Raw genomic sequence first — 14,280 nt, 5'->3', positions numbered from 1 at the left:
CTTATTCAGTGGAAAAGATAGAGACCTTTCCAACCATGTAATAAGAAAGCCGTTCCCTTCATTCACTGTGGTTGCCTTGGAGCCTGGAGGGTGGGTGGTGGGTGATCGCCTACCCGAGTCACAGGCTGGAATGAGGAGTGTATTGGTTTACTAGGGCTGCCATCACGAAGGACCCAAGACACAATTACGGAGGCTAGAAGTCTGAGATCAAGGTGTCAGCAAGGCTGAGTTCTGTGGCCTCTCTCCTTGGCTTGCAGATGGCTGTCTTCTCCTCCCTGGGTCTTCACACGGTCTTCCCTCTGTGTGTGTCTGTTGCCTAATCTCTTTTTATAAAGACACCAGTCCTGTTGGATTAGAGCCCACCCTAATGGCGTCATTTAAACTTAATTACCTCTTTAAAGACCCTATTTCCCAATACAGTCACATTGAGGTACTAGGGGTTAGGATTTCAACATCAGAATTGGGGTGTGGGTACACAGTTCAGCTCATAACAAGGAGGGAAGGGGCTCTGAGCAAAACAGTTTTCTTTATGGAAGGTGGAAAAGGGAAATGGATATTGGATGGGCATCCAACAGGCTTCATGCTATGGGGAGAGACAGAAAACAGTAAACAAATAGCATTTCAGATAGTGAAAAGTACTTCTGAGGAAAGCGAAACAGGGAAAGGTAATCAAGAGGGATGGCAGATGGGTAGCAGCATTGGCAAGGGCAGCTGGGACGGCCGCTCTGGGGAGGGGACTTTTGAACCCACCCAAGTGGAGAACAGAATAAGGGGCAGAGCAAGCAGGAAACGGCAGATCCAGAAGCCCCAGGGTAGGAAGGAGCTTGGCAGAGTCCAGGGCAAGGAAGGAGGCTGGTGCATTTGGTAGCATCCCAAGCAGGGGTCCAGGAGGTCGGCGGGGGCCAGCTCACTCAGGGCTCTGGGATTTGGGGTTGCCCACTAAGGTCCGGCTGCACTCAGGGAAACAGTGGTCATGACTGAACATGGAGTGTGTTGAATTTCCACGTGGCCAAGTGACTCTGCAGAGATACATCTGTCCCGTGGGCAGACTCCAAACCACTGTACAGCCAGCATTGGAGTGAGAAAGACCCCTTAGAGGATGGTGCCCTTTCTCCAGCTTCCCAGGCCCAGTCCCCAACCAAGTTTGGCACTGCCTGCCAGCTGAAGGCAGGAAGGGAGGACTGAGTGCATAGCTCATCTTAGCCCACAGGACTCTGGCAAGGGGTGAGGAGCAAAACAAACTCTCCCTGTGATGGAACTTGATGGCTTGGGTGGGGAGGACAGATGAGTCTAAGAAACAGAGATCTTTATCTCCAGCACGTGTGACCACTCGGCCAACTGTAAAGGGAAGGAAGGCGAGATATTGTCCAAGTGCCACCACATGATGGTTGTGGATCCTGGCTCAGGTCAGGAAGGTATACATACCATGGAGCCTGTTTTTCCTCTAAAAAGTATATCTAAAGAGCTTCCTGGAGGTAAAGAACTAGATGGAGAAAATCTGATTTTTCATCTGGAGGTGGTGGTGAGACTCAGAAACTTCTGTCAGCCCAAACCCAGTTTTCACCAAGTCATACTCTCCTGTGTGCATGTCAGCTGACCTTGCCATGGCTTTGCTGATGCTGGATTTTGTTGGAAATGCTCCTTGTGAGAGTGAGTATACCAGGAGATGGCTTGCATGTCCCACTAGAGTTCCCTAGTAAGAACCATTTCAATGCCAGCTCCTCCATGAACTGGTCCCAGCCCTTCCCTCGACCTCTGAGCTTGGTGAACCTGCAGCACCACGCATGGGGACTTTAACTCTGTTTCTCCCATTGTCCCTGGTGAGATATGTGAAGATCTCATCTCCCAGCCTGAGTATAAACCCTGTCTTACGCAGGGATCATCTGTTTGCAAAGAACACCCAACAGGGCTGTCTGATGAAACCCACAGGTCAGAAGCCAGATTTCCGGAGGCACTGGAGCCCTAAGCAGGAAAGCAGGAGTGGCACGGTTAGAACACGGCCCTAAAATCCTTTGAAACCTCTCAGTTCAACTCAACTCCGTGAGGTCCCGGGCCCATGTCCACTTCCCTTGACCCAGTGGCTGCCTGTGACTGTGTCAGCCAACAGTGTGGCGGAGGTGACCCTACGTGACTTCCGAGGCTGGGGCATAAAGGCCATGCAGCTTCTACCTTGTTTTCTGGGACATGCACTCTAAGAGCCCTGAGCCGCCATGTCAGAAGTCTGCCGACTCTGAGGCCACCATGCTCTGAGAAAGCCAACCCACAAGGAGAGTCCAAGGATAGTTTTCCCATTGTCATCCCAGCCCAGGCCAGACATGCAAGTGAGTGAATGACCCCTTCAGGTAAGCCCAGCCCCCAGCCAAGGAGTCTTCCCAGCTGAGGGAGGCACAGACATTGTGGAGTAAATATAAACCACCCCACTGTGCTCTCTCTGAATTCCTGACCCACAGAATTTATGAGCATGATAAAGTAATTGTTTTAAGCTGCTCAGTTTGGGGATATGTTATACAGCAGTAATAACCAGAACACAAAACTAGGCTCCCTGCCTGCAAGTTTCCTTTCTGCCCACGTAGCATCGTCGTCCTCTCTGTGTAGGTGAGCCCAAGGTGGTCATCCCAGGCCTTGCTTTACATCACGACTTCCTTCAGACCCTTGAGATTCTGAGTCCTAATTCCAAACACCAGGAAATGAAATCTGATTGTCACCACACACGATCACAGTGTTTGCAACACCTAGGCTACGTGGATGATATATCTATGTGTACTTATGCATACAGTTAGTATATACTGACCACCCTCTTTTGCTGCCTTTATTTTCATAGCACCCATCTCTCTTTGAAATCACACACTTTTCTTGTGTATCTATATTATCTTCTCGCTTGCTGTAGTGTAAGGGTACCATGAGGTCAGGGTCTCTGTCCATCTTCTCATCCATTGTATTCTGAACAACTAAAACAGTGCCTGGAACACTGTAGATATCCAGGAATATTTATGCAGCTTATAAACACATACAGATTTTCATTGTTCAAGGTAAAAGTCGTAGAAGTCCACTTTTCTCTCCCTGCACTGTGAGCTTGGTGAAAGCTGAGTCAGTGGCTGGTGGACCCATTCAAGGCTGACCATGTCTCTCCTTGGGGCACGTGCTCAGATGCCCAATAAACCAAGCAGTGACCATGACCATGCAGTTTATTGTGACCATGCAGTGATATTCTGTTTTCAGCTTATTTTCCTTTTAGTTTGCTAGTGTTGTAAGTATGACATTTTCAAAATAAGATGATTTTTTTAAACCTAGCTAACCTTCCATCCCTCAGGAGCCTGTGATCCAGTTGGCTTGTCCCTCTTGTCTTCCTAGTGAATGCTGATTGCTACTCAGAAGTCCAGGACCGGTGGGTGGGCTAGCTGTGGAACAGCCCTCCATTCAGGCTTCTCCGTCCTTCCAAAGCAGAGTCTGGTGGATGCATAGATGTGAGAACTGGGGACACCACTGGGGCCTTCTTTGGTTTTAGGGACACAAACTTTCATACACTGTTCGTGGGGATAGAAAGTAGTATAATCCTTATGGAGGAAAAATTGGCCCTAGAGATAGAGAGTCAAAAATGCAAAAAGGCAAGTGCATATCGTTGCAGTATTTTAATAGCAAAGGACCGGAAACAACCCAAATGTCAATCAAGGGTGACTGGTTGAATAAACAATGGTATGTCCTCATAATGGAGCATTTTATAGGAGAACATTCTATCTGGTTCTATGGGATAATATTCAATATATTGTTAAGGAAAAAAAGCAAGATCAAGGAAAGTGTGAAATGAATTAGTATGCTATCATTTATCATGTGTTTATATGTTTTTAAATGGAAGGGTAAAATGGAAAAAACTTGATTATCTATGGTAGAAGGAGGACGTAGGGTGGAGGGGACTGGGTTAGTATATAGACTTCTCTGATTACAGCTCATTTTGTGAATTTGACTTTGGAACCATGTAAACAGTTTACACAATTACTTTTAAAAATTAAAATAAAAAAGCAATCTCTAAAAATTTAAGCAAAACAAAGTGAATAACCATAACCCTGATTCAAGCTTGGGGCATAACCACAGAGAGAGGAACTATTCCAAGTTATTTGATTGTATGTCCCTAATAGCATAAACCCTAAGGACAAAAAGAACTGAGAAAGAAAAATCTTAACTGTTTTCAGTAATTTTTGGATGATAATTTTGTTATCATTGCATTGTTATTCTGAGGATTTAAAACAATGTATAATTATTTTGGTGATTTTGAGAAGGAGGTCTTCAGAATGAGAGAGAGAAGAGCAGATGTAAGATCAATGAGGTTACATGACAAACCCTGTACTCCTGAGCTGGGTTGGAAGCTGGGTTGGAGTATAAACTCATGTAGTGTTTCTTCTTAAAACAAAATGAATAGTACTTATTTCCTAGCTCTTTCCACTGAAACCAAGAAACAATGACCAAACCACTACCAATGAGCCCTCCTTACACTCAGATTTTGATCTCTAATGACCATTCCCCACTGAAAGGAACCAGGGATCCCTGGGTAAAAAAATCGATAACTTCAGGGCTGGAGCATGTACAAGATGAGCTTGAAACGTCTTGTCATACAAGATAACTACAAAGCTCTTATTAGAGACCACTAGGGTCATGTCAAAAAGAATCAGCCAACTTGAAGCAGTTCACAAGAGCCAAAGAGGACAATCTGAGTGACAGGAAAGATAAGAACTGCAATGGATTGAAACGTACATATCAAATATGTTTAAACCATGAGTTCATAATGTAATGTAATGTTTCCAGTAAGAAAACAACTCTCCCTGGACAGCTTGGAAAGATGCCAGGGAACCACCTTGGAAACTGACAAAGGGGAAGAAGTAAAAAATGTATCCAGTCTTTCCTGTACAAACCAAACCTCAGGGCAACCAAATAACTGATGAAAGGAAGTTTCTCCTTATGAGGTATGCCAGCTAATAAACGAAGAAACAGTAGCACTAGAATACTATTTGCAACCCCTAAAGAAGTAGTGGGATCTATGGAATAATCATCAATAGTTGTTAACATCAGAAAAGAGAGGCAACTAGAGATGAAGTCCAGGACAGGTGGGTGGGCTAGCTGTGCAACAGCTCCCCCTGGAAGAACCTATCACCACCAATAAAGTAGTCTTGCGAAAATAAACCTAACTGGAGTCTGATTGAATTTCTAGATATAACTACTGATATATAAGAAATAAATAGGACAGAGGACCATGTTCAAAGACACTACAGACAATGTAAAGCAATTATACTCCAATAAAGATGTTAAAAAAAAAAAAAAGAAGACACTACAGAGACAGACTCAGGAAAACCCAGACTGTGAGAAATTCTACAGGACAAAGGACCTTCTAACAAGGACAAAGGAGGCTTCTTCCAACAAGCCTCCAGGTTGTCTCAATATATTTTAAAGTGTGAGAACCACCGCTACAGATTAGAGATTTAAGAAGTGAATCAACAAATTACAGAGCATGGACCTAATTCAAACAAAAAAAATCACGAGCCACTCAGAAACTTGAACCATGACTAAATACTTGAAGGTATTAAGGAATTATTGCTGATTTTTTAGGTGTCATTGATATTGAGGTTATGCTTTTTTAAAGTTCTTATGGTTTAGAGATAATGCTGAAATATTTACGGATGAAATGACGTGAGGTCCAGGATCTGCTTCAGAATCATCGTGGGGTGGGGTGAGAGCAGAGATGAAGCAAGATTGGCCGTGAGGTGATTGTTGAAGCTGGTGATTTGGACGTGGGGTTCCTTCTATTGTCTGTACTTCGCTATGTGTTTGCAGTGCTACCTTATAAAAAGTTTTGGAAGCCCCTTGCCAAATAACATGAAACTGTATTCCTTGGAAAGGGCTGTGTTTTCTTATTCATTTATCCCAGTGGGTCCAGCCTAGACAGGAAGAGGACCAGGTACCCCCTCCTAGGAGGAACTGGGCTAGCTCATGGTCAGGGACAGGCCAGGTGGGCAGGGATGAGCCACAGACTTACTTCTTCAGTTATAATAGCAGGTTACGTTTTGAGATATGATTTCTCGAAAGGGAATTAATTCAGGCAAAATCTACACGTGAACATTGGTTCCTTGATGTGGATGAATCTGCACTGGGGACCAGGCCCTGCCACGGCCCTCTGATGAGAAGGCTGGCAGGCGTGTCACAGAGGGGAATGCAGACAAGAACGTGCTGGGTCGTGGAAGGGAACCCTGCCCCCCATCCCATGCCACGTGCACAGGGGCATGATTTGACCCTCAGCATGACCAGAACTACTTCATAACAAGGCTTGACTATAACAATACAGGAGGCTGGACAGTCATCTCAGACACATGCCGTAAGCTCTTCCCTCCCTAGCTAGTTCAAGCTCACAATGCCACTCAACACAGCATTTTGAAAAGCTGCCCATTCCTCTGTAAAAAAAAAAAAAAAACAACTGCGAAAGTGCATAACCTAAGGCGAGGGCCTTAAAGCAGAAAAACGTGTGATGGCAGTAGCTTGGGTTTGGGGCTGCGCTTTGGTGCCACTTCCTGGGACAGAGTGCGGCGCTGCCCTAGGAACGTGGGGGACAGGCAGATGGGCGGTGGGCAGGGTGGGGAGAGATGTCTGTCGCAGTCAACGCCCGCAGCTGAGTCTTTGAGGAAGAGAAATGAGCCCAGACTGCTGCACACCGTGACCCCATGGCACCCTCAGAAGTCATAAGGGGACACAAAGATGGTGACCTTGGACACGTGGTTGGCCTGGAAGGAGCGGTCCAGGTATTCGGACATGTCAACATCCACCTCCAGTGTCTGAGGTCCCTCCAGGGTCTGGACCAGGATCAGCTCCCCTGTCTGGCGGTCCGAGCGCTGCATTACAAAGTGGCCGCGGCTGTTCCCACCCACGATCCCAAATCGCAGGCTGTTGGGTCCAGGCCGGCCGGGGGCCGAGGCCGTGGCCATGCGGAAGAGCGTGATGGGCGTCTTCAGGTTGGAGGGCAGAGAGAGGTAATGGAAGGAGATGGTCTTGGGCATGTGGCGGCAGGGCCTGCTGTCCATGGGGCAGGGGTTCCGTTCACACTGGCTGGAGCAGAGAGGCAAAATGTAGGGAGCCGTCAGCCTTGGGGGAAGTCAGGAGGGGCTGCTCTGACCGGGCTTGTCTGCCCACCCGCCCTCCTGCAGAGGCCACCAGAGTGACCCAGCCACGGGTCCCTCGCCACGGGCGCTCCAGAGCCACAGGCCAGTGAGTGTGGCTGGCGTCAGGCCTGGCCATGACTCACCTGTATATGTACGTCCGGGTGTGCATGCATGTTTATATATGCCATTACTACCGTTTTTACAGAAAAATAAAGCCGGGGAAGATTAAATAACAACGGTGCTGGCATTCAAAGCAGGTGCCCCTTCTACACGTGCTGAGACCCTAGCAGTTAGCCGGCAACATCCTGGAATGTGGTTCTCCACATGTGGTGGGCTTTCTAAACACCCAGTGTCTGTTCTTTTTTTGGGGGGGGCGCGCCCCAGGGCTTTTGGGATCTTAGCTCCCTGACCAGGGATCAAACCCGGGTCACGGTAGTGAAAGCGCCAAGTCCTAACCCCTGGACCACCAGGGAGTTCCCCCACTGTTCACTCTTAAAGCAGGACACCCTGTCTTCCTCAGGCATGTGGAGCCAGGGGTGGTGTGGAAGTGCTTTGATAGTTTTCTACCTTGTCCAACGCAAGAGACAGATGCAATTTAGCGATTTTGGTGACTCAGATCGTCACCGTTAAGGAGGTCAGATAGCCCTTCCAGATGTTAATCGGGGATGTCCCCAAAGGCTCTGACATACAGGTCTCTCTGTCCCTTCACTACGTGACACTCTCAGTGAGTAGCTGCCACTCTTCAGCGCCACCGACTTTCTTGCTGGTTCTCATCTGCTTTAGCCTTAAAAGCAATTCAGGCAGCTAAACGAGCGAGGTCAGTGCATTCTAAAGACAATCTAAGGCTCCTGTGATCTCTTTCTCAGAAGAAAACGTGTACTTTGTGATAGCTGCAGTTATTCTCCTTAAAAGCCTGTCTCCCACCTTTTGGAAAAAAAAAAAGTCTGTTAGGTGCTGAGGTTACTAGAAATCGAACTTCCTAGTAGCAGTGGAAAAGCAGAGTAATATATTGCAGAATGTACAGTTACCATGTGAACACAGGAAATGATCTTCTCCTGAACCTGTGTAACATATACCTGCCTCCTGGCCACCTCATCATGGCCCTCTTCCGTCCAGTGGCCTCCCTGTCAGCAGGGGAGTGCTCAGAACATCATTCGTAAGTGCGCAGTGCATTCAATGCAACCTCTAAAGGGAGATGGGAGCTCTGAGAAGCCAGACTCCCAGCTCCATGCCTTTCATCAGACATAACTGTACCTTCTCCCAAGAACGCAGAAGGAAGAATGCAGCCCAGCCCCCAGGAGGCCTGGGTGAGGGATGTACGTGCTCAGCCATGGGTGGCCCTGGCTATACTCACAACGGAGAGGTCTTCACGTAGCTCACGTTGCCGCTGCCCTCGGGGCACTCGGGGCTGACGCACTGGAAGCCTCCACCCGTGTTGATGCACACGGTACCCCGGGGGCACACGTGCTGCGGGCTCACACACTCATCGACATCTGAAATACCGGACACCCAGTGAGGGTGAAGATCCCCCGACACCCCCTCCATCACTGACGGGACTACATGAATGGCCCGACGGGCACTGGAATGAGATGCTCCACACGCAGTGAACTTTCCAAATACCCAATGCTGATTCTTAAAACTGGAAGCCCGGTCGTCCTTAACCGTTTGAAATCTGTTTGAAATCCAGATCTGGTGGAAGTGCTGGGGAACTCCCCTCCCTGGATCCCATCCTCCCCCCGCCATGACAGGTTACAGAGGTGCTGGAGGGCACGGACGAGTGTTACTGGTCACAACACTTCTCTCAGACCTGCCTCCTCAGCCAGAGGGCCCAGGAGTCTGCCCTCCATGGCTCATATCATGCCCTTTATATGTTCTCTGCTCCCTTCACACATGAGTTCCCGGGCTGGAGCCTGGGTTTCTTCCCAGCCTCCGCATAATCCTACGCGGGCCTTCGTGAATACTTGTGGGATGGAAGGATGGATGGATGGATGGATGGATGGATGGATGATGGGTGATGGCTGTCTGGATGCTTTCTCCCTCTAGTCCCAGGTGACCCACTCCTCTGAGCCCCGCAGTGGAGCCCCACTACGACGTCACTGGGGAGCTGCCTGTTCTCTCAGGTTCCATGTCAGCCCATGGAGGAGCCCTCTGCCCTCTCCTCCTCCCCCAGTAGTTCAGAGCCATCGTCTGGGACCACCTGCCTCTGCCACGACCTCACTCACCCTCACAGCTCTTGCCATCGGCCAGGGTCCGGTATCCGCTGGGGCAGGCACAGCGGTAGGAGCCGGGGGTGTTCACGCAGGCGTGCATGCAGAGACGGGAGCGCCCCTCCTGTCCGTAGAGCTCGCATTCATTCACATCTGGGGACAGAAGTGCCCAGTATGACTCCAGGAACCACCAGGTGGGTGGCCACTAACAGTGACCCAGGATGACTGCTGTGTCACCATCTCTGGCAGCTGTGGCTAACTGGCTGGGTGGGGTGTGGCCACCAAGCCCTACCCCCGGCAGAGCATGCAGGAGCGCTCCCCTTTCTCCCAAGCCAAGGACCCCGAGGGCTGAAGGGAGGAGTCGGGGGTCTGATGTGGTCGACCTTAGGCCAGCTCCCCTAAGGCTGATGCCTACCTGGGGAGACCCTGCAGAGGCTGTCAAGTCAGGCCCAGCAGCCCAGGGAGGAAGGCGTGGGGCTGCAGACCCAGACTCCCACCCTGGTTCCCAGCCCCACCTTAACCCTCCTCATCTTTAGGAGTGGTGTAAGAGGGTTTCTGCTGCTCTAAAATGAGGCTGTTAGCACGAAACGGCCAGTTCTTAGGTTTGAACCAATGGTTTGAGTTGTTTTCAGAAGGAACTTCAATAATCGGGAGAGATTTGCAAAAGTGGGCCAGTCAGTAAAGCTAAACCGAGAAGGGACCAGAGAATGAGCCCAGGCCCCTGCACAGCTCCGGGGGGCGGAGTGCGGGGAGCGAGGGTCTGTCTACGGTCACAGCGACTCTAGCTCCTCCCTGCCACCTGCCCTGCGATCCCAGCCAAGAGGGAGCGGATAAGGGGCCTGAAGCCTCTCCTAGACGAGTGTGCGTGACTGGGGGGAGACCGGGGACCCCTGGCTGCTTTCTCTACAGTCTGGCTTTCTTAGGACCGCCCCTGATGTCTCCGCACTAGCTGTATCCTAGCAACCATCTGCGCCACACTAACCTAAGCCGCAGGGTGGGCGGGCCTTTCTGAGACCACGTGCCCAGGAAGCCGCTCGCCCGCGCGCACCCGGCCCCTGGGCGGGGACGGGGAGCGCCCGGGGGGACTGCAGGTTGGAGCCCCTCTCCCCGCAACCCCAGCGTCCCCCGCTCCGCCTCCCTCCCCCGGCCGAGCCCGCGCCTACCCTGGCAGACGCTGTCCCCGGCGGCGCCGCTCAGGTGGAATCCGGCCTCGCAGCTGCAGTGCTGCGTCCGCTCCACCTGCGCGCATCGCGGCGCGCGGCTGAAGGCAGGGTCCCCCGCTTCGCTGCCCTCGAGGGCGACTGCGGGGAGAAGACACCCTTAGGGCCGGGCCCGGCGCACCTGGGCCTGACCTTGGAGGAGCCCCGAGATCGGGGCGTGGCCCCTTCTCAGAGCTTACTCTGGAGTAGGGAAAGGAAAGGCACGGAATTAACCGAAACCCAGCCGTCGGTCCAGGGCCCACCGGAAGGGGCGAAGGACAGGGGACGCACCCGAATAGAACGACGCACGAAAAGCAGGCCACACAACTGCACCCTGAGGACCACCGTGACGTTAAATCCGCGTTTCACTTACAAAGGCTTAAAACACCAAAATTCTAGCCGTGATCACTGTAGTTTAAAACTATGCAGCTTATCGAAATAATGCCATTTGCAGCCACACGGATGGACCTCGAGATTGTCATACTGAGTGAAGTAAGTCAGACACCGAGAGACAAATATCATATGGTATCGCTTATATGTGGAGTCTAAAATAAGGGTGCAAATGAACTTATTTACAAAACAGAAATAGAGTGACAGACGTAGAAAACAAACTTCTGGTTACCAAGGGGGTACGAGGGAGGGATAAACTGGGAGATTGGGATTAACATATACACACTACTATATATAAAATAGATAACTAATAAGGACCTACTGTACAGCACAGGAAACTCTACTCAATACTCTGTAATGGCCTATATGGGAAAAGAATCTAAAAAAGATGGATATATGTATATGTATAACTGATTCAGTTTGCTGTACAGCAGAAACTAACACAACATTGTAAATCAACTACACTCCAGTAAAAATTAAAAAAAAAAAACTATGGAGCTTAAAACACTACTTCTTTTAAAGGGTTCTTTTTTGTATTTTTAAAATACTTTCCTAAAGTCTCAGCTTTTTGTTTGTTGTAACTAAGGACATAAATCAATTTTCTTATCAGAAAGAAAGTGTTAGTTTTTGAAAGTTTTCAAAGGATTGAGAGCTCTCATATGGTCAGAAGAGACTGCAAAGGAATCGGTGGTAAATGTAATGTGACGCACAAGAGGACTCTTCCTGTGTGATCCCACTTACATGAGGTTCTTAGTGGTCAGAATCATCCAGACAGACAATTGTTGGGGGAAGGGAGGGGAGGAGTTATTGTTTCACGGGCACAGAGTTTCAGTTTTGCAAGATGAAAAGAGTTCTGGAGGTGAATGGTGGTGATGGTAGCACACAACATTTAAACCTGACCTTGAGCTGGGTCCAATGCAAGGATATCAAGTATTGACAAAGCTTGTGCTCTCTGGACACCAATTCCTACCCCCCCAACCAAGATTCCACTCAGAAATCAAGACGGTCAGACAGGACACTTCAGGCTTTTCTGGCAAAGGAATAAGACATCTTTAGGTTTTGACTTTTTTTACTTCATGGCATGCAGGCTCTTAGTTCCCTGACCAGGGATCGAACCTGCACCCCCTGAAGTGGAAGCATGGAGTCTCAACCGCTGGACCGCCAGGGAAGTCCTGGTTTTGATTTTCTTATGTAAGAAATGTTGGCTGCAGCATAGTGTAGAACCGCCCCCCATCCGCCATAGATTCCTTATCACTGGATTTTCTTGGCACCTGCAAAAACAGCCACAGTGTGACAGCCAGACCTTCAGGCTGGACAAACAGACTCAAGTGTGGATCACAACCTCATCACCAGTCGAACGTCTAGTTCATCCAGCTCTGAAAACGCTTTGGCCTGTGTCAGTAACTACGAATTTTGCAGGATGTGATGAGAGCATCTGCAGGAGAAGCTGTTTTGCTGACGTGCAGAGGAAAAGTCAACCATGTGAAGGTGGCAGCAAGAAAGCTTCTCAGGCCAAGTTCCCAATCTGGAGGGTTTTCAGGGTGGGGTCAATCCTTCCACTTGCATTTTCTTCCATAAGAAGGATCAAAACTCTGGTTCCACAAAAGAACTAAATGCCATCCCAAATAACCACTTCAGGGAACCAGAGGGATCCTTGGATGTAAAAGAGAGGACATCCCGCCTGGTCTGCCTTTGGTGACCCATGACCAGGGTCCTACTTCTCTCTCTGCAGCAGACCGTCCTCCCCCAGCCCCACAGCTGCTACGTACCAGTCTGGGCGTGATGCTGACAGCGGCTCCCCGTCCTTCCCGGAGGACAAATGCATTTGTACTGGTTGACACCTTCCACACATGTGCCACCATTCTGACAAGGCTGGCTGGAGCATTCGCTGATATCTAGGAAAATAAATAAGTTTCAAATACAGGTATGTGAGTTCTAAAATGAACAAACAGAAAACAAAGATGGGGTCACTCTCTTTCCATGGCAGGATGATTCCAGTTTGTGGCCTGCCCACTCTGCCCATGCCACGGCCCCTCCCAGCAAGAGCAAGAGCTGGGAGGGGGCCAGTGGGGCTGAGATGTAGCCTACCCTCCATTCAGCAGGCCATGGACCCTGGCACACGCTGCGCCCACCTGGAGCTCTACCTGTGGGAGCTGGCCCATCACCCAGCTGTGTTCCACCCAGAGGCACCATTTTCTAATTTGCAGTGTAGACGCTGTAGCGGGGCAGAGGCAACTACCTGTGGCCTGTGCCCACATTGCCTTTGCGTCGAGCCTTACAGCCCCGCAACTCTGCCCCTATCAACCAGCACCCAGGTAGAACACCTTCTGAACAAGAACTCAATACAGAGGCTTATAAGAGGGAGGGGTGGCCCATCAGAATATCCAGAGATGGGGAAAATGAACTCTTTCCAAATTCCCACCCGGACCCTTCCTGTGCTCATTATTTCCTGTGCGACCAGGGAGGAGTTAATCTTAACCTTGACGTTTCCTTAATGTCAGAAAAGGGAAATGTTCTTTGCTTATATACACAATGGTCCTGTGGACAATATAGAGAGAGATATATTAAACGTGTTTAAAATTTTAATAGGTTTAGGGACTTCCCTGGCGGTCCAGTGGTTAGGACTCGTCGCTTTCACTGACGGGGGCCCAGGTTCAATCCCTGGTCGGGGAACTAGGATCCTGCAAGCCGAGTGGCGTGGCCAAAAAATATGATAATAAAATAAAAATTTAATAGGTTTAATAGGTTTTAATAGATTTTTCTCTGTGTGGTAGATTACAGGTAATTTTTGCTTACTGACAATTTTTTATACTCTTCCGTCTTTCCACAATAAATTTTCTAATGAGAAAAAATGATTTTTTAAGACCCTCGGCCCACACCTGCTTGTTGTGAGTTCCTTAAGCCCAGTTTTAATGCACAGAGCACAGGCTGTTTCCACCAGAGAGGAAAGGTTTGTCAGTTCACTGACTGGACCACAGTATCTTGGGAAAGAAAACTGGAAGCACCTTCTTGTTGGCATAAGAGCATCCTTTCCTGCTGTGTCTATCAAGAGGGAGGAAAAGGTGCTTTGCTCCTGATGAGAACAACAGCCTTCCTGTGGGTGGGTTGGCAGGGACTTTGGCTTCTCTTCAGCCTCCTCGTAATTGGGATGTTATGTAGACGATTCCATGGATTCTATTAATCGTGAAAGGACCCAGACCATCCAAATGCTGCTTATCCCTGGAGAAGGAGCCATTCCGATTCCGCAGTAACCTCAGGCTGGGGAGGGGAAACTCAGCGATCGCCCCCTCTATGTTCTGTTTTCAGATGACCGGTTTCCAGGAATGTGTCTGGAACGACACAGATGCC

At 49.4% G+C, this 14,280-nt stretch overlaps 1 protein-coding gene across 1 annotated transcript in view; it reads right to left on the bottom strand.

Annotated features, from left to right (window-relative positions):
* Positions 1-3,614: 3,614 nt before the first annotated feature.
* The window catches only part of FBLN7 (fibulin 7), a 48,909-nt gene continuing 38,243 nt past the window's right edge, over positions 3,615-14,280 (bottom strand). The window contains exons 4-8 of the mRNA XM_067704383.1: positions 12,702-12,827; positions 10,507-10,644; positions 9,359-9,496; positions 8,491-8,629; positions 3,615-7,083 (exon numbers count right to left, since the gene is read on the bottom strand). Coding sequence (XP_067560484.1) covers positions 6,711-7,083; positions 8,491-8,629; positions 9,359-9,496; positions 10,507-10,644; positions 12,702-12,827 — 914 coding nt within the window. The 3' untranslated portion in view covers positions 3,615-6,710. The remainder of the gene's footprint in view (positions 7,084-8,490; positions 8,630-9,358; positions 9,497-10,506; positions 10,645-12,701; positions 12,828-14,280) is intronic.

The sequence above is a fragment of the Pseudorca crassidens genome, chromosome 14 (genome assembly GCF_039906515.1).
Source record: "Pseudorca crassidens isolate mPseCra1 chromosome 14, mPseCra1.hap1, whole genome shotgun sequence".
NCBI classification, from domain to species: Eukaryota; Metazoa; Chordata; class Mammalia; order Artiodactyla; family Delphinidae; genus Pseudorca; species Pseudorca crassidens.
The sequence above is the reverse complement of the archived record's forward strand: the minus strand, read 5'-3'. Positions and strand labels throughout refer to the sequence as shown.